The 20,576-nt window shown below is 39.9% G+C and overlaps 1 protein-coding gene across 2 annotated transcripts in view; it reads left to right on the plus strand.

The window, feature by feature from the left end:
* Window positions 1-3,849: 3,849 nt before the first annotated feature.
* Window positions 3,850-20,576, plus strand: part of LOC117272667 (uncharacterized) — a 31,231-nt gene continuing 14,504 nt past the window's right edge. For both annotated transcript variants that reach the window (XM_033651684.2, XM_078164413.1), the window contains exons 1-22: window positions 3,850-3,994; window positions 4,126-4,176; window positions 7,221-7,283; window positions 8,241-8,303; window positions 8,950-8,985; window positions 9,348-10,364; window positions 10,473-10,592; window positions 10,685-10,777; window positions 10,963-11,016; window positions 11,913-11,972; window positions 12,106-12,141; window positions 12,223-12,285; window positions 13,041-13,091; window positions 13,187-13,249; window positions 13,485-13,553; window positions 15,285-15,392; window positions 17,076-17,135; window positions 18,165-18,227; window positions 18,440-18,505; window positions 18,594-18,629; window positions 18,753-18,812; window positions 19,613-19,663. In XM_033651684.2, coding sequence (XP_033507575.2) covers window positions 3,974-3,994; window positions 4,126-4,176; window positions 7,221-7,283; window positions 8,241-8,303; window positions 8,950-8,985; window positions 9,348-10,364; window positions 10,473-10,592; window positions 10,685-10,777; window positions 10,963-11,016; window positions 11,913-11,972; window positions 12,106-12,141; window positions 12,223-12,285; window positions 13,041-13,091; window positions 13,187-13,249; window positions 13,485-13,553; window positions 15,285-15,392; window positions 17,076-17,135; window positions 18,165-18,227; window positions 18,440-18,505; window positions 18,594-18,629; window positions 18,753-18,812; window positions 19,613-19,663 — 2,304 coding nt within the window. In that variant the 5' untranslated portion in view covers window positions 3,850-3,973. The remainder of the gene's footprint in view (window positions 3,995-4,125; window positions 4,177-7,220; window positions 7,284-8,240; window positions 8,304-8,949; window positions 8,986-9,347; window positions 10,365-10,472; window positions 10,593-10,684; window positions 10,778-10,962; window positions 11,017-11,912; window positions 11,973-12,105; window positions 12,142-12,222; window positions 12,286-13,040; window positions 13,092-13,186; window positions 13,250-13,484; window positions 13,554-15,284; window positions 15,393-17,075; window positions 17,136-18,164; window positions 18,228-18,439; window positions 18,506-18,593; window positions 18,630-18,752; window positions 18,813-19,612; window positions 19,664-20,576) is intronic.

Consider the following 20,576-nt stretch of genomic DNA (forward strand, 5'->3'; position numbering starts at 1 on the left):
TTTTGAATTATATTGCTTGGTAACCATTTTAATAAAGAGAATACAAACCAAACTTGCTCCTGATCCAGAAACAACAGCTCTTTTCCTCAGTCAATGGGTGTTTCTCAAAGTCAAGGAAGGATCCTTAAATGGCTGAATTTTAAGGAGTCTACCTTATCAAATCCCGACTAAGGACTGTTTCAATGTCAAGGATTCATCAAATTCTACTGAGGGCTGAGGGTGTTTCTCAAAGTCAAGGATCCTCCCAAGTGGTCTCTCTATTTTCCCTAAAACACTGCTACATTTGTTCAAATTGTACAACAACATTAGAGAGTGCCAAAATTATCACAGTACCCTGAAAACCCCTCAGTCTGCTGAGCCGAGGGACACTTGTTAGCCTGTTCCAATGTGTTTTCATCGAATGCTAGGAAGGACTCTTGCCTTGTCTCTGTAGGATCCCTCCTTGGAAGGACTTGTCCTACCAAGGAGGGATCATTGACTTTGAGAAACATCAAAGAGTCTGTACAAGCTTCTGCCATTTGCTGGACAAATAACGTTACAACACTTCATGCAGGAAAGTCAGCAACTGTGAAAACACCTAAAGACAGTTTGCATGTTACTCACATTCACCGGTGTGTATGTGTGTATTAGATAATATGTGCACAATGTTAGAGCCCCTGACTGTACACCCAGGTTTCTCTGCAGTCACCGTTTCGTTAGTCTCGTTCACCAGACCTTTCTCAAGAAAAGAAAGGTCTGGCTGGGCCGACTCTCACTTTAAGATTGGAGAAAAAAACACCCCGGCTGCTTGTATTTCTTTCAACCAATCACAGTCGTTCTTGGTGGTGCCACAGCAACGGCGCGCTTGCAAAAATATTGCCGGAGGGAAACAGGTTTTGGTATAACACGCCCACAAAAATATTGCCTACAGGACGCGAACCATGGCAGAAAAATGGCTACATCCCCGCAAGATCAAAGACCGCAAAAGTTAGTAAAGGACGTGTTGAAAACTGCAACCGGAGGTGGTAGGGTGGGACTTCAGCGGGTGGCTCGTTCCGCCCAATGAGAGGCTGATCTATGCAGCGAACTTCTGCTCGCTCAGACTATCGTTTCGTTGACTCAAAAAAAAAAGCACAGTCCCTCTGTAGCCACCAGATGGCACTGTCTGGTCAACAAAGGTTTGAAAGCACACTTCATTGCAAGTCCTTCAGCCTTTATCTTTAAACCAAGAGTGCCATGTGGTGGGGTCAGAAAATAAAGAAAGTGGTTGATCAGGCTTCATTTGGCCATCACTGCCTCTCAATGTTCAGCTGCTGTCCATCTACCCAGCCAACATTTGTATGTGGGGCCCATGTGGATAGTAAATGGGCCAAAAAATGGGCCCTATATTGGATTGTACATGTGTTCCATATTGGCTCTATGGCATTTGCCCACATGGGTGGGTTTACCCAAGTGGGCCCCAGATAAGATGCCCATTATGGACCCATGCCCACTTTGTACCCAGGTAGCCCCAGAATGACCCATGTGGAGCCCACTTCGGCAATCTGCATGGGGCCAATATGGAACATGTGGACAATCCAATATAGGGCCCATTTTTTATTTACTACCCACATGGGACCCACATACAAATGTTAGCTGGGTGCAGCTGACAGTTAATTATGGTTTATGGCAACAATTGTGACTCAAGATTTGCTTGCAGTTATGTCACAGCACGGTTTTGAAATGCTCTACACCAGGGGTGTCAAACTCATTTTAGTTCAGGGTCCACATACAGTCCAATTTGTAAAATACAGAAATTGGTTCATGAGGCTTCATTTGGCCATCACTAGTTGTGGCCCCTGGGCCGTATGTTTGACACCCCTGCTCTACATTAGATGCTTATCCTCCACAAGGCCACACTTTGGCCTGCTGATGACAAACCTGATCTTGGGGTCAAATCTTTTCACCCTTGTTCAAGCCACATTTAACTGTAATGCAAATATATAACTTATGTTTGCGTTGCCTGATTATGTCTCCACTTAAACAATCATCATTTGACTAAACTACATTTTAAGATGCAATTATACCTTGTAAGAAAACCTTGAAAATCCTGGTCAGTTGATGGAGTTATTTTATTTTTATTTTAGTGTGTATGTGCATATTTCTACAGGTTGACTTTCAATAAAGACCTTTTAGTAATGCAGCGTTCTGCAGTGGAAACATTTGCCTAATTGCTGCCTGAGTTGTCTGTTAAATGTAGACATAATCCGATTGCTTTTCAGAAAATGTTTTAAGAATGAAGTGTTAATCTAGGTCTTGCCTGTGTTTGCTTTTCATGTTACTTGTCACACTCTAAGAAGCTGCTGTGTGTCTGAGGTAGGTGTTGGTCAATTAATAAAACACTGCAGTGTTTCCTCATTTGTCAGCACACAACTTCAGCACATCAACACTCCTGGACCACACCGCCCGGTTGAGCTGGGCGAGGACAACCGGTCGGTTTGCATTGAGATGGAAAGGTACTGATTTCTGTCAAGCCCACACAGTCAGGAAGAAACCGGAAGTAGTGTGGTTTTCTCTTCAACACACTTACTGTTGTCTGTCAAAAATAGTGTTGCTGCTAATAGGTACTGATTTTTAAGAAGTTATTATTATTATCATTACTACTACTACTGGAAAAATAAAAGTAATAATAATAATCATAATTTTATAAAAATCATAAATGTTGTAAATACAAATTAAAATTTTGTTAGTCTACTAGAATAATAAAATCAATTACTTTTCTGAGTCCACTAGTCCACTAGTCATTTTACTGCAATAAAATGATTGAAGTGAGATGATTGGACTAAAAAAATGTTACCTTATTAGATAAAACACATTTTGACTGCATTTTTCTTTAGGGACTTCATTTACAGTTAAATGAAGGCAATAAGTTGCATTATATATTATCCAAATACTCAACATGTCACAAAAGTGTATTTTGTTTATTGCCATAATATTGTGTCATGACATAAGTATTGTGATAATATCGTATCTGGGGCCTTTGGTGATAGTCACTCCTAGTGGATAATTAAATGTTATGGTTAAGAAAAAATTCTTAAATATTTAAAGTAACACAAAACTTCACCTGAATGGGTGATTTCAATTTTATGTTAGCAACTTTTTTTTTATTGTTTTAACAGAAAGCAAACAACTCCTGGCATCAAGCAGTCCATATTTATATAGCCTTAGTAAATCAACTGAAGAAGAAAATAAATTGATTAAGAGGATAGTAATAATAATAAAAGTAATAATAATACTTTTAAGACAAATCTTAAAATGTACATGTTTTCAATGACCTTTGGTTGTTTGTAGTGGTTTTAATATTTTTGTATTTTGATATGTTTTTTACATATGTAATTGTACGTACTGGTGTTATTCTGTTTTGTATTTGTTTACATGTTATATTGATATATATTTGTGTGCCATTTTTAAAATTTGCACAGCACTTTGGTCAACTTTGGTTGTTGTTAAATGTGCTATATAAATGAACTTGATTTGATTTATTAATAATAATAATAATAATAATAATAATAAAATAACAAACTACATGTAATAACATTAAATTAAATTAAAAATAAAATTGAATAAAATAAAATAAAGTAAAACAAAAAAATAAAATAAAATTAATAAAAAATAGAAATAATAAATAAAAAGAAGAGAAAAAAATCTATTTTGAATAAAAGATGAAAAAATGAGCAATAAATAGGTTAAGGGAAGCCTGAGAATAAGCTTCCTCAAGTGCAGACTTTTATTTTGAAATTTCCAATACCGGATGTTTAGATACTCTTCGCAACTGACTTGACAGCACAGGTGCGTCAAAGTGGGAGCTAATTACCAACCTGCGTCCTGTCAATGCCGCGGACACACCGACACGTTTTAATGCAAAAGAAGCTTTATTATCATCCTTAATTTAATCTGTAGGAAATAATAATCAGATTTTAATTTATTATCAAATATAAAACCAACTTCACTGATCATGAGAGGAACTGCAGCCACGGTAAGTCTTCACTTACATCTCAAATGAAGTGTGCGATTGATGCAACCTAATGTTTAAGTTTTTTTTTGGAAGACTGAGCATGTTTGAAACTCGGTTATTAATTTTATTTTAATAATATAAATGTTTATTAGGAGAATGATGCGGAGGCGGATGATGTTGGAGGGAGTGGGGGAAGACGACCTGTGAGTATTCCTTAAATTAAGTCTGTGGTGAAAACGTGATGGTTGCATGTTTGTGTGAAGAATGTCTGACCCTCATATATGCCAGCAAACAATGCACCCAGTGCCTAAATTCCACCCTCCTCTTCCCACGTGTTACATATTTGACATTTTATCTGCAAACAGGTGAACAAGCTAAGTGTGTTTACTGCTGGGTCACTGTGTGTTGGCATCTATGGCTGCTGATGCATATTTTGGATGTATGTGATCAAGGCCAACAGGCTGGATAACCAAACCCAGAGTGTTGTGTTGTCAGCTGCTGTGAATGTCCTCAGCACTGTCATGTATGTGACTGATGGCTGTTATTGTATAACTACAGAACAGAGAGAACCTGCTCTTGTCACACTATGGCTCGACTTCAGCACGTCTGTGCTTTCTTACCAGACTACAGCAAGTAAAATATGTATGCTCAAATATAAGTACAATTAAATAATTTAGCTATAGGGCTGTCAAGTTATTTTATAAAATTAATCTAATTAAAGACATGCTCTGTGATCAATTAATCTAAATTAATCGCATAAATTAGTTTTTGCTGTGAAAGTATTTTAAAAAATTCAATTCAAATGAATTTTGGCAGATGTCGGAATGAAAATTGAGCTGATATTTCAGGCTTGAAATACTCCCATCAACAGTTCCATCTGGGCGTTTCTTAAATGTAAATGTTCCACCGACGGGGTCGTCTCGTCTGCCTTTATCATGTAGCAAAGCCACTGTGGCCTTCAGTGACACACCGGGTCAACGGCCACCATAGAGCATGATTAATCAGTGTAATTTTTTTTTAACCTGTTATTTTTTCTGTGATTAATTAATAGAAATTAACGTATTGTTTTGACAGCCCTAAAGTTGATACTTTAGTTAATAGAAAAGCATCAAAGGTGCTCCCTCTGGAGAACCTTTGATGTTAGGTATGACTCTAAAGACACAGCTCACCCTAAAATCAGAAATACATACTATAAAACTTCAATTAAAAGATTAGTCCCAATTAGAACCCTGGTCTTGTTGCCAAGCAGTTCATTTTTTTATAGAAGTTCTTCAAATGTATAAAATCAGGTTGTTGGCTACTGTTACCCTGTAAATATTTTATATATAAGGGTCCTCAGATCAGTCAGAAAGAATCAAAAGGGTTTTTCAAAGAAATTAATCCAAGTTGTGAGTATTGTTTTAACAGGATGAAGTGGGGTTGTGTCAGTAATCCGTAATCCTCAAGTGCCCTAACTCTCTGATGCCCTGTCTGTCAGAGCTAGATCAAATGAATGATTCATGATTAATATATTATCTGAAGCCTAATTTCTAACCAAGTAGTATTCATATTGGTTTAAATGAACAATTTGGCACTAGCGCACCTGGTAGAGCAGGCGCTCATGTACAAAGGCTGTGTCCGTGCCACAGCAACCCCAGGATTCAATTCCAACTTACAGCCCTCTGCTACATGTCATTCATTGAAGTTTTACAGTATGTTTCCTCTTACCTGCAGTGCTTCATGTCAGTCTAGATTGTGTTAGTGTCTCCAATATAATGCAACTAGATGGCACTCATCTTGTGATGCTCAAAAGTGAGAAAAAAAAACCCCCATCCAAACCATCACCACTGGTCCCACCTGACCCTAACGACTCACATGGTGGCCAGGTGGGTCAACGACTCACATTGTGACCTTAGCGACTCTGAAACTAAGAGCACATGTGACCCCTACGACTCTGCAAGGGTTCCCACCCACACAGGGTTTATAGTCTGCAATTTCGTACCAGTCATTTAGAACTGAAGAAGCTTCTTGGATGAGAGGCGAAACATCTTCATGAAATGCAAGCAAGTCCAGTTGCCTATGCTATTAGCACGATTACCATGACCTGAATGACTGAGAATCTTCACCGACAACATCCGTAAAACTCAACAGCAATGTCTCCTAACAGAAATCATGATATGGGATCTTCTTTGTTAAACAATGCCTAGGATCAACAACGTTTCGACAATTTCTACAATCAGGCTTCCACCTCACGATTTGTGTCGCCAATTTCCCGTCTCCAAAATGTTCGTAAGCATGGGTCAAAGTTTCTCCAAATGAAGTCTGTTTTTGTAGATCACAACTTTTGCATGGGAAGAAGGCATACGCTTCTTTCAGGCCTCGTTATGTGCGTTTGCAATGTTAATAAATTAGACCCCTGGTCTTATTTATTAGACCATGTAAGACCAAGTTGGCAAATATTGTCAAATCGTCAAATTTGTTTTTGCACATGCCATTTTTGGGTTTTGTCTGTATGTTCATTTTAAGTATGGATCCTATGCATTGATTCATAAATGAGACCCCAGGTGCCTGGAGCACCACAAGCCGAATGCTGTCTAGCGCCCTTACATTGGCGAGAAGGCCGATATCTCCAACACTCTGCAACTCACAACAAAATAATCTAGACTGATAAAACACACTGCAGGTAGGAGGAAGAATATATATTTTTTATTTTGGAGTGACCTGTCCCTTTAATGTCGATGCTTTATGGAACTAGTTCATGTATGCTGAGTATTTTAGACATATGTTTTATTTTAAAGAATACAGCAGGTGCCCTCTGCATTAAAGTCTCACAAAATGGAGTACAATCAATGTCTCAAAATAGCGTACTTTCTGCACAGGGCAGGTGTGTTTCCACCTCTGGAGATGGAAACAATCAGACACAATATTTTACTGCAGCATTAGGCAATAACAGTTGTTTAAACTACCCTATGTTTAATTGAACTTATTGTAATACAATAAAAAAGTACATGCACAGTGGGGCTAGAGCTCTGTCAACTGTTTTCGCACTGTATCCATCCATTCCTGTTGATAGGTCTGGTATTTAACCAAATTGAACTCATGAGTCGAGCCTATGTCATCAGCAGTCAGTCGCAGTACAAAATTACAAACCATCTCTTATGTCCACTCTGTTTTTGAATTTCAAACACACATTTTTTAAATAGCAACTTATACATTAGCTTCCTTTATGATAATGTAATTTATTTTTATTTTTCTCATTCTCTCCCAGACTCTTGTTTCATCACCCTTGGACACCAGTGAATCATCTGCGAACGATTCTCAAAACAAACAGGTGAGATCAGTGGTTCCCAACTGGTCCAGCCACAGGATCCAGATTGCCCGTGTGTCATTACTTCAAGGTCCACAAAGTATAATACATTCAGCATCATGCTTGTGTTTGGCCTTGTTGTTCAGCTAGCTTGCTGTCTCTGTTAAGTAGCTGCCTGTTATTCGCTCACACTTCAGCAAGAAACGGCACTTCAGAATAAAAGCCTGTGCTGGAAATTCACTGTACTTCAAAATCAAGTGTGTTTTCTTCTAGAGCCACCTCCCTTTAAAATGCATTGGTCTAAATCTTCAAAAGGCAATGAGATATCACCAAGCTTCTGATAACTTTTGATAAGCTTGCTGCAATAATGATCCACAGAAAATTGGGTACAAATCGGGCCTACGGTTTTTACAGTGTTTTTCAAAGAAATCAAAATGGTGAAGAATCTATGCAGGCGGACCTGAATGGTTGTTGAGGCTTTTTTGTAGAGCACATTGAGCTGGGCTTGTGTGTTCAATTTAAGGTCAATCTGATTTACGGTGCCTCTCCAACGTTGCATTTTTGGGCCTGAATTACAGTGCCGATCAGGCCAACTGGGGGTCACCATATTTCTTGGGCAGCATTTGCACACAACTTCCAATCGTTGGTGAAAATTTCACATGTCCATGATTTACCATATCATCGGAATTTGTGACAACATTTCTGAAGAAAAAAAAATGAACTTAAAACAATAGGGTTTCAATAATTTTGTCTTGAACCCATAATTATAGATCTCTTTAGGAAATAAGATGGATTTGGGGCATTTGAGAAATTCCAAATTCGCCACCGGACAGCAGGTGTAGAAGTGCCTGCATTATCATTTCAACAATCAGGAGTGCTGTCAAATTTTTGTTTACATTCCTGAAAGGCATAATGCATGGAAAGCATGATGTGTAACTTCCCACGCTTCCCTCCACAAATGTTTTTTTGTGTGGTTCTCAGGATGGTGAGTTCCTCAGTGATCTCTCAGCTGCTGCAGACAGCAACAAGCTACACCTAGGACAGGTAAGATTCAACATCTACAGCATGCACACTGACGTAGGGTACAACTGAGAGAAATTACACCCAAGACTCAGCTAAATGCCTCGAACTTGTCACATGAAATTGATCATTTTTAAGTATTTGCTCAGCATTCATGATGCTGTTGTTGGCAACAGGCTATTCATATTGTCAGATTCAGAACGGCTTAAAGACAGATAAGTATCTTAATCCTTCTGTGGCACAGGTGAAACCCACACCCTGTTTCTTGTTTTGTTCTTTTGAAGTACAATCTGACTACTTGTTATTGTACTTTGTAGGTAGGTGCATTTGTGTGTAGGCAGATTGCCTGACTGGACTTTTCTATTAATAAGTCTATCAGTATGTCAACATGTGAAAGGGATGGAGTGAGCTCACTGTGTTGAAAGTCAACAAATGAGGCAATAGAAAAAGTGTCATCTGCCACATTAGTTGATAAAATTTTGAATATATACTATCTGAAAGCTTTTGTTGTACATTTTTTGGTTTGTGCCCACCCCTGCATTGATAGATATACCATTTTGTCTTGAGCAGTCCTTGAGACAAAGAGTTAATTTCATATTTTGTTCATGGCTCCACCCATCAATTATTCAACATGTAACATTTCTGCTCTGTCACTGTCTGATTATTTCAGAATGGAGGGCAGGAACTGCTCCATTTAAATCCTCAGGTATGTTTTTAGATGCCTGCTTAGCCCGCAGATTGAGCGCTTTGGTAACAATCCAAGTGAAATCTAACACCTCTTCTGTCTCATTTCCTTTTCTTTGTTTATCAGAATGGAGTCAATGGGGGTTTGGCCAGAATTAACCCTTTTTATACTTATTATTTGGTATATACAAGGACTTCTGTTTTTAAAAACCAGATCAGAACATTACATTAAGTACTCATATTTTCATTCAGCATATCCCAAATGACCCTGTGTTCTGTTATCAGGAATCTAGCGGCAAAGATCACATAATGGAGGACGTTGTGAAGGAGACTTCAAATGAAGTAAACCTTGATACCATCTTTGTCCCTCCACCTGAATTTCAGAATTCACCTCTGGATCTTCAGCCTGAAATGAAGACCTTGGAAAATGGAGCTGAATTTTCTCAACTTCCGAAGGACCCATTCCAGACCCTTACCCCCAACCTAATGCAAGGTGGCTTCCAGACACCGACACTGGCCCAAAATGCTTCTGCCAATGGCCACTTTGTGGACGTAACCCTGAACTCACCAGACTTATTTAAGCCAGTTACAGCTCAAACACAGAACTTCTCCAAAACCTCTGACCTGTTTAAAGATGAAGAGGTCGATCCTTTCAAGGCTGCTAGTGAGGTTAACCTCTTTGATAAATCTCCCAGTAGTTTTGTAAACCCATTCAGATCTCCTTTAAACAAGGACGATCCGTTCCAGTCTCCACAGACAATGGTGAACACATTCGAAACTACCACAACCAAAGAAGGGGATTTGTTTCAAACAAGTCCAAAGGAAAGTGAGGAACTCTTCCACACCAGGGAAAGCAAACAAGATCCCTCAACAAAAGATGACCTTTTTGGCAAGCCTTTGTCCAAACAAAATCTGGATATATTTTCATCTTCATCCATGAATTCAATCGACCCATTCCCAAGCCCAATTGCAAGGGATTTATTCCAAGACGTTTCCAGTTCGGATGACCCGTTTGGTACTACACCCTCAAGACAATATGACCCTTTCCAAGATGTTTCACCTGGGACTCCAGACATCTTCCAACCACTTCCCTCGAAGACTAACAGCAGTGACATATTTGGGATAACCCCCAGCATTACGGCCTCTAAGGCCACATTCTCTACACCTATACTTAACAGCCCATCAGAAGAGAAGTTGGACATGCTATCGTCACCAGATCTCTTTAAGGCAACTCCTTCAGAATCTCACCCAGCCATCCAACCCAAGTTGCCCGACAAGCCACATGATATTTTCTTGACGACTCCTCAAGGAACCGAACATGATATTCTTCAGCCATCTCCCTTTACTCGGGCCAGGAATCTGTCCATGTCTTTTGGAAGATCTCCACCTGAGATTACTCATGTATGTAATAAGTGCCACTTCGTCCCGCCATAACGTAGGATGCATCTAGTAGACAAATCTGATTATTATGGCGTTCATTTTACACTTTTTTTGTAATCAAACTTGCAGGTGCCAACCTTTAAACGTCCTCCAAAGCCACTTCCTCGATCTAGACCACCAAGGCCAAACAAACCACTCATGCCGGAAAAACCACCAAAACCAGAGAGACCACCCACACCAGCAAAACCTGTATGCAAAGAACACTTCTAACTCACTAATTTATCTGAAACTTCATCTGCTGTGCTGTTAATGACATTTTTAACCTCTTTTGGGTTGTTTAGATGGAACCTGAACCAACTGTACCAAAAACCTCTCCAAAACCAGCCCTCAGATTGCTCCCAAAGCCAGTTATTCCTCACAGACCAAAAACTCCAGTAAGCGTGCTGTAGAAACTTGACCTTATTAGCAACAAGATGTCCTAGGATATTTTTAGTCCAAATATCTAATGAGGAACAATGTGAAAGGTCACGTGTGGGTAATTTCAGATTGGAACATCATCTTTCTGTGATTGTGAATGGGTCGTGTTTTAATTTTTTTTTTTTTTTTTTTTTTTTAACAGGAAAGTAAACCAGTGGAACCTGTTGTCTACGAGGACATCCTGCTTATTGGACAGGTGAGTTTAAGAGACGGGGATTTCCAGTATTCATTACCTAATGTATAAAGTAAATTTGATTAAATAAAAAAAAGTTTTAATTTTTATTATTATTATTTTTATTACTATTATTACTTAAATAAGTATTTGATTAATTAAATTATTATTTGTTTAATTTAATTTATTTATTTTAAATTCTGATTAACAAATTTATCAGACGAAAAAGTCACCAATAAAAAGAGAGAAACATTGTGTAAAGCTTGAACGATAAATTGTACTTCCCCATTTTCGTATACCTGCCACTACAGACACAAAGAATGCAGAGTATCTTGAGAGAGACCTGCACCTCTTTCCCTCTTTCTCAAACTCGGACCAAACTCAGATTCTTAAAACTAAGCAACTCTAATAAACCAAGATTTTGTAACTGTATTGCCTATTTCCCACCTAAAATGTCTTCAGAAACATATTTTAGTGCACTGTTTAGCTGTATTATGAGAATCTGTGAACAGGAAGTGAGCGCCAAACTATTTCCAAGCTCGCTTTACGTCACTCAGCAGCAGGGGTGTTTATCTCTGGTCATGTGGCACCAATTTTGAAAGTATTTGTGTCTGTCTGCTGCGTAGATAGCCCAGTTTTATGGAAAGACCATCTTGCCTGCAGTGAAATGCCTTTTTAATTCAGTGGCATTCTGATTTTGACATGTGTGAAGCAAGAGGAAAGTTTAGCCATCAAGGGTCAATATATCTCCTCTGGAAAAAAGCTTTGGATGAATGGACATATTGTTAAACCGACCATTGTCACCACTTCTATACCCTGCTGCTATTGGGCCATAATTGTATTCTGGATTGTTATGGAATCTTTTAGGAGAGCTAGAAGTGTCTAATATAAATGTTTGCTTTACTAAAATCCCACAACAGGAAAAGTGTGTAGAGGACTGGCCTGAAGACAGCCCTCAGCTCAACCCTGACTTCAAACCAGTAAGAAAACATTTTCAAAAACACGTTGGCACACTACCTAAAACTTTCAGCCACCTTCTCTGTGCAAAATGAACCATCTGCCAAAGACATTTCAGCCACTAAATTTTGTTTTTTTTTTCCTTTTTACCACAAGTCTGGAACACTAAGACTACGCCGAGAATCACTGAAAGTAAGAGACAAACTATTTCTCTAGTTAGCATTGTTTGCTTGTAACCAGAAAGACGACGTTAAAATAGCTTGTGTCTCTTAGAAAAAGGTGGACTCTGATGGAGGAAGTGGCGAGGATAAGGATGTCTCTGGGAGTCACAGCAAGGTGCAAACTTACAATCTCACTCATCAGCCACTGGTCAGGCATTCTGTGGTTGTTATCAAGTATATCGTTTAAAGGGACAGTTCGCCCCAAAATCAAAAATACATATTCTCCCTCTTACCTGTAGTGCTAGTTATCAGTCTAGATTGATTTGGTATGAGTTGCTGAGTGTTGGCGAGATTGGCCATAGAGGTGTCTGCCTTCTTTTTAATAAAATGGAACTAGATGGCACTCGCCTTGTGGTGCTCAAAGCACCAAAAAAATACATTTCAAAACCTAAACAGCAATGTCTCTTTCCAGAAATCATGACCAGTTTTTGTGAGCAGTTACCTGAGCGGGCTATAACGTTAGTTAGCTTAGTGGTGCTAGGTGAGCTAGCAGTAGACGCACGCTTCCTTTTGCGCTGTGATATGGTTGGCAGGTATACCTCCATAGAAAGGAAATAGTTCCTACTTGAAACTGCTCACAACAAGGTCTGTGGATTATCTTGAGTAACCAGGTCATGATTTTTTGAAAAGAGACACTTCCACTGAGTTTCTCAAATGTATTTTTTGGGTGCTTTGAGCACCACAAGCCGAGTGCCATCTAGTTCCGTTATATAGGAGAGAAGGCAGACACCTCTACAACCGGTATCTGCAACTCTCAACAACTCACACCAGAACAATCTAGACTGACAAATAGCACTGCAGGTGAGAGGAAAAATACGTGGTTTTTTTTCTGTAAAATTCATTTTCATTTATTTATTTATTTATTGACAGAAAAAGGACAGGAAGGCCAAGTTGTCCCTACTTTCCAGAAGAGGGTCGAAGGTAAATGAAGCAATGCAAAATCCCTGTTTCAGTGCTCTTATTGTATTTGCATATTTGTCTTTGTGATGGTAACAATTTTCTGTGTGTGGGAGAAGTTTGCTGATGATACAAAGGAGGCGAAGAGCAGGACAATACCCACCACTCGTAAATCATCAAAGGTAACAATCAGGGTGTCTGGAATCAAATATACATTGCCTAAGCATGTGTGAGTAAGCCTAGTCTGGAGTATTAAAGCCTTAATGTGGCAGACAGAGAACTGTTTTGCTGTACTGTTCAGCCAATTAAACTCTTGATTCATGTGTAAAATGTGCTCAAATAAATCAACACAATAACTATTGCTGCATCAGATCTGAGCACATTAGTGTGTTTATAATGGCACTGCTTGTTTTTCAGGAGTATTTTACAGAATTTCACATGTCTGCAGAAGAGTATGAAGATGAGCAGAATGGGATGGACTACAGAGTATGTTATCTTGTTTCTGTATTTATTACCAGTATTAACACTTTCCCCGCCAGAGTCTTATTTTTAAGTTGCCAGCCACCGCAAGCATTTTTGATCATATTCACTAATCTTTCAAGACCCACAGAATAATTTGTTCTATGAATATGTTAAAAGTATATACATGAAACTAAAGAAGAGGCCTCTTTTGTTTTGTCTCTTCTCGTCTCGTCGTCCTCCGCTTATCCGGGTCCGGGTCGCGGGGGCAGCAGCCTCAGCAAAGAAGCCCAGACAGTCCTCTCCCCAGCCACCTCCGTCAGCTCTTCTGAGGGAATCCCGAGGCGTTCCCAGGCCAGCCGGGCGATTTGTTTTGTTTTTTAAGATATTTTTTGGGGCATTTTTAGCCTTTAATGGATAGGACAGACAGGTGTGAAGGGGGGGAGAGAGAGGGAGTGACATGCAGCAAAGGGCCACAGGCTGGAGTTGAACCCAGACCGCTGCGGCAACAGCCTTGTAAATGGGGCGCCTGCTCTGCCACTAAGCCACCGACGCCCCAGGCCTTCTGTTTTTAAGCACAAAAAACATTTTATTCTATCTTAATCTATTTCACACTTACATTTTTTGTGTCTTTCTCATTTCCTTATGTCTGTTTGAATTGTATAAAAGAAAATGATAATAACGATAATGAACATAATATTCTGTGTGAGGAAAAGTGCAACATGTTGTCATGTTCAATTACCCTGCAAATCCAGAGTTCTCGCGAGAGCACAATTTGAATTTGCTCAGCGAGTCACTCTGGCAATCAGTAATGATGCTCATTACCTATGCCCATGAAACCGAGCTGCACCAATCACATCGGTGTATCTGATATAGGCGGGCCAGAGGCGAGCTAAACAGAAGACGACAGCGCTGCGACGACGAAGTCTGGAATCAGTCAGTAAACATTGCAAGATGGCTACAGATGAACACCAGTTGTTTGAAACGGCTTTGGCCGCTACAATGAACGAGTTAGACTTGGCTTTTTCTCTAAAAGAGGAACAGAAGACGGCGCTCGAGTCTTTCCTTTGCAAGAAGGATGTTTTTGCTGTTTTGCCGACCGGATACGGCAAGAGTCTAATCTACCAGTTAGCTCCACTGGTAGCTAAGCGTATACGTCACCCTGTGTATTGTTCTGATTGGTCGTAGTGTTATCCAATTGCGTGCAGTGATATTTACAAATGCATGCTTAGTGCCGCCCCTCGAGTTGGGCCATTTTCATTACTCATAGCCAGACCCTAAATCTGTCTAGATTTGGGTCTGGATTTCCAGGCTAACGTTCAGTGCCAGTACTATTGACTCCCTCTTCATTAGAAAGAAGGCTGACTAGTAGTGGGTGGTGTGGGTTTACCCCTGGTAGACAATAGCAGCTAGCTCCAACTGAAAGTTCCCCCAAACAGCCAGCCCAAACAGCGTCAGTAAACGATTCTTTGTGGTGGTTGATCCAAAAAGAAACAAAGCTGGAGGTAGTTGGCGTTCAGTTCGGCAAAAGCCATAAAGCTCTTTGGTGGCAGGTCTCTCACTCTCAAGGTTGTTCAGCACTGAAATCCCTCATGGACACTGTTACTCAGAAGCCTACCACACCTGCGCCACTGGATTAATTGATAAGCCCCGCCCACCACCAACCAGCCAAAAAGGAAAAAAAGAAACTACTCATGTAAATACTACAGCGCATACTGCTCTACCCAAGAGTTTAACAATGTCTCCTTTTGTCAACAGAAGAAACATCTGAAGGCCAAAGTCAGTCAGCTGCTTAGAAGAGCATCAACTACCTCCTACGCACTAGAAGGAAAACACATGAACGGACATTTACCTCAAGAATCAAAGGTGAGTTATCTGAAGTACAAGTTCGAGCTTAAGGACGTTATTTAGGTTTTGCTTTAAATCTTCTCCTGAATCTGCCGTGAAAGTTTAATCCATCCATGTGGTGTGTCTAAAAGGTTACATACATTACTTTTTACATTAGTGCCGCAGTTCTGGTGATTTTTGTCTTTGTAATTCCACAACATAATGATGACATTAATAAGAAAAGCGTCAGCAATAAGAACTAACTAAAGTAACTAACTAACTAAAGTCTACCTAAAGTCAACCTGCGTAGTTGTCCCTCCATTGTGACATTAGAAAGTGTCACATTTATCTTGTAAGTGTACTCTTCTTCAATGTTTTGTTTACTCCCTGGGTTTTTCCCACATGGAAATTCTGACCAATCAAGAGCAGCTTTCTTGTGCAAGACATTTGATCTGGTCCGCTTGTAAATGCTGCCGTGTGAACACAAACCAACTCTAGGCAATTATACAACTTTGTAACAAAATAAGTCCCTGATTCAGACCAAGGCAAGACAACTTTAGGTCTGAAAGCACCCTTAAGCATCAGGGACTGGTTGCTCAAAACACCTTAAATTTGTCCCTTAAGTAGGAAACTTATGGCTTAAATGAAATACTTCACCAATAACTGACTGGAAAGATCCCATTGGATCTAAGGTTCAATGGTTTAACAAACTTTAAGCAAGTCCTTAAGTACAAGACCAAGATAATCAGAAAAACTTTAATCATTTTGTAAATGTTTTAAGGAAACCTTAAGGATGAGACTTGAGGATGTTTTGTGCTTATCTCAAGGAAATCTTAAGGAAAATCTTAACTTGAGGTGCTTTTTGCAACCAGCAGCTCAAATACTCACTATAATGCACTAAATACACGGTGCATGAATTCACATCCCTAAAGTCACCATCTGAAAATATGTACCTTTTTTTCCCTTAGTATTTTACGATCTTGGGATAAAATTGTTTACATACTTTAATTTCTCAATGGGATAATTTGAAGTTTTTGAGGTACTTATCCATAGTCAGTGTATTACATATACTGAATGATGGTCAGTACCCCCTCAGGCAGGAATACCACCATGGAAGCTATGCAATGTTCTGCTGTGGATGAAGGCAGCAGCAAAAGGTATTTTAGCCACCTAAAAAGGTCAGTATCACTTTAAGTGTACGATATATTTAGACTATGTTCACTGCTTTACCTTTGCGTCAGACAGCGATTTCCGACGGGCAATCTGTTTAGGGCTTCAGTTCCCCATCTATGCTCTCGTCAAACCCACCAAATTCCATTGACAGAAACAGTAATTTAGTCATGACCACATTGGTCAAAGAAAACTTTACCTTCCTAGGACTACACAGAAAGCCTGAGGTAGAGAGAGCACACCTGTCTGCCCTTACATGTGCAAACATGGAAAGCCTGAGACAGTGAGAGCAAACCTCTCTGCTCTTCCATGTACCTACATGGAAAGTCTAAGACAGGGAGAGCAGTGCAGACGCCCCAGGAACAGGACAGCATCAATGACAAACAGAAATGACATTGATAAGTCAGATACAGGATGAAAAGGAGTTGCCGGAGTGGATATACATTTGAATATAGTGGGTTTGTACAGTGTGTCTGCTGTGCATGAGCGTTGTATTCATGGTATGAAGAAATCGAAGCAGTGTAATATGTTTGGAACTTTTTTTCCCCCCAGGAGAAGATACATGATGACCTCTTGGGTGCACATGGCTACACACCTCGTAAGCAGTCCCAGGTCAGTTTTTTCAGTACCTGTTTTTTTTTTTTTACATTTGAAGCTTCTTTTAAGGTTTTTAAAAGAAGCTTCATATTTCATGATGTCATCACCCTTAAATGAAAAAATAACTAAACAAAAAGTCCTTGAACAAAATCCTCAGTTTAGATAAAGGGATTCATCAGAATAAATGAGTTAGTCTTTTTAATTCTATCAACATTCTTTAATGAATAAATGTAGTTCAGTCAGGAACACTTGAGTCAAAGAAAACTTAATTTCCATTTGCAGTATTATATTTGGCGGTATGGCTCTGTTCTGGGGCCTCTCTGCCTTTCCTGGGCCTATGCAGAAAGCCTCTTCCATGCACCTGCATGGAAAGCCTTAAGGCAGAGAGACCAAACCTCCCTGCCCTTCCATGCGCCTACATGGAAAGCATCAATAACAAACAGAAATGACATTAATAAGTCAGACACAGCATGAAAAGGAGGAGCTGGGATGGAGGTGGGTTGCAAAGCAGCTTGCAGAGGAAGCAGCAACAGTAGGCAGGCCAGAGCAGTTTAAATAGGGTGCCCTGAATGAGATTTGCCAACTGGTTGCATAGAAGGGAGTCATGTGATCTATCAGCTGACTCCCTTCCATCAATCAGCTGCTCCATCACTTGATTGGGCTGAGATCAGCTGATGTAGCTGATTGGGGCAGCAAAGGACCAGCAGCTCCTGTGTTCAGTGATTTTAAATGACTATTTTTCTCAATGGGGTCTGGCTTTGAAGAGAGCAAAGGAACGGCTTCAATTCCCCTTTGGAAATGGCTGTCTGACAGCAAGGTGAAGTGTTAAAAATATTCTTAATATAGCATACACTTAATCTAAAATACACCCCTGCCCACAGCAGTACATTGCTTACCTTCCATATCAAGACTCCTGTCTGCAAACTGGGGGTGTGGTGACCAACCCCACTTCAAAAACGTGGAACTATCCCTTTAAGACAAATGTTGGTTCTCCTAAAGCGTTACCGTGATGCAGTTTTTAATGCAGTGGTTTGTTGTCTACAGGGGACAGTTTTGGATGACAGCACTTGTGAGGACGAGGAGGGAGGAGAAGCCCAGCACGAAGAGGTTGACCGCCATGGATCTGTTTACTTTTTTACACTTAACAGCAAGCAATATACATGTTAATGCCAAGATTTTATCATGGTTAATAGCAGCATAACAAAATAAACAAAAAAATAACATACTCTGATATAGATACTTTTTTTGAGCATCTAAAGGCAGAACTTTAACTACTCTGGCATGCTTTGATATGCGGGATCTTTTTTTTCTCTCTCCAGAAGAAAAAAAAGAAGGTGAAAATCAAGTTTGTGCCACACAGAGGATTTGCCATCACTGTAGACAAGGTATTGCACATCTTCTGTACTTAATATATCACAGCATATACCTTTAAATGAATGTGTCTAACACTGAAACTTTTTCTCTGAACCGAAGGGAGCACATGGAAACACACCACACAAAGGATCAAAGGTATGACTGTATACATTTGAAAATAGTGGGTTTGTATCATGTGTGTGCTGTGCGTGAACGTTGTATTCGTGGTATGAAGAAATTGAAGCAGTGTAATAGGTTTGGAACTTTTTTTCCCCTCAGGATAAAACACACGGTGAGCTCTTGGGTGCACATGGCTACATGCCTCGTGAGAAGTTTCAGGTCAGTTTTTTCAGTTTGCATAGCAGTTTTGGAGTAGTTATGAATTTGCAGGCTTGCGAATGACAATTACATTTAGGGCTGCAACAAAATATCTGTTTTTTTAACAGTTGAAGCTTCTGTTAAGGTTTTTGAATGAGCCTCTATATTCATGACATCGTCACCTGTTAATAAATAAATAAACAAAAAGTCCTTGAACAAAATCCTCAATTTGAATAAAGTGATTCATCAGAATAAATAAGTTAATCTTTTTAATTCTATCAACTTTCTTTAATGAATAAATGTAGTTCAGTCAGGTACACTTTAGTCAAAGCAAACTTTATTACCATTTGCAGTATAATATTTGGCAGTATGGCTCTGTTCTGGGGCCCCTCTGCCTTTCCTTGGGCCTACGCAGAAAGCCTCTTCCACATGCTACGTGGAAAGCCTAAGGTGGAGAGAGCACACCTCTCTGCCCTTCCACGTGTCTTAATTAAAAGCCTTAGGCAGAGAGAGCACACCTCCCTGCCCTTCCATGCGCCTACATGGAAAGCCTAAGGCAGGGAGAGCAGCAGCAAAGAGCCCCCAGGAACAGAACAGAGCAGCATCAATGACAAACAGAAATGACATTGATAAGTCAGACACAGCATGAAAAGGAGGAGCTGGGGTGGAGGTGGGTTATAAAGCAGCTTGCAGACAAAGCAGCAACAGTAGGCAGGCCAGAGCAGTTTAAATAGGGTGCCCTGAATGAGATTTGCTAATTGGTTGCATAGAAAGGAATCATGTGATCTATCAGCTGACTCCATTCCTCATGTCACCCTTAGGATGATGCTTTTGAGGATGTGAAGGAGATGAGTCTTCAGTCAACCAGCAAGGTACTATCTTTCTCATTGTTACCATTATATGAAATTTTTTTTTTTTTTTTGGTATGATAACTTTGCATTTATATATTTTTTATTGTCATTATACTGCAGACTAGCAATTAGCTGACTTGAATCTGAGAAATGAGACTATAAATGAAGACTATTCCATACTTGTTTGCCAAAAAATGTGGTTATAAATGAGGACATATTTTTCAGGAACTCAGTGCAACATGGTTTTCACTGTAACCTGTCTGGCAGGGGTCATCAGCTACATTTGTCCAAAGGCCAGAATTTTTCTAAGCAGACAGTGTGGAGGCAGGACTATGAAATTAAATGGGTGGCGCTATGCCCCCTTTCAGCATGTTAGTATTGGACCTTTTTCCAGTTGACCTATTACGTCACAGACCAAACGATCGACAAAGAAGATACCTACGGTGAGCTAGCCGCTAACTGGTACCATGGTGGGCAACTTTACACTCTGTACATTTCGTCCGTCCAAAAGTGCTCATCTGGTTTTAGTTGGACTAACACAATAAATTGATTTTCTTGAATGTCATTGTGGCGATCCGCCATTAGGATGAACGTTTCCCTTTAATCTTCACGTCCCGTTCCCTGTTAATTCACGCCCCCGCCACAACTCCTGCACCAGCCAATGGCGTTCCTTTGCCTTTTTTTTCGTTTGTGCCTTGTATGCGTTGTTATGGTGGTGTGAACCAAAAGAGGGTACATGACACAGAGTTTATGGTTACTGAGCTGTGTATCCTTGTGGGGGATTACCCTGACCAATACTCGATTTAAAATTGTCGGAGGGAGCTCTGACTGGCACCCCTAAAAATCCAGGTAATCCGCTACATCATGTAAATGTACTGACAGAGAGAGATAGAAGGTGGAAGGTGGACTATTGCACAGAATGGGCTGCGGCTCT

Source organism: Epinephelus lanceolatus, chromosome 22, assembly GCF_041903045.1.
Source record: "Epinephelus lanceolatus isolate andai-2023 chromosome 22, ASM4190304v1, whole genome shotgun sequence".
Classification (NCBI taxonomy): Eukaryota; Metazoa; Chordata; class Actinopteri; order Perciformes; family Serranidae; genus Epinephelus; species Epinephelus lanceolatus.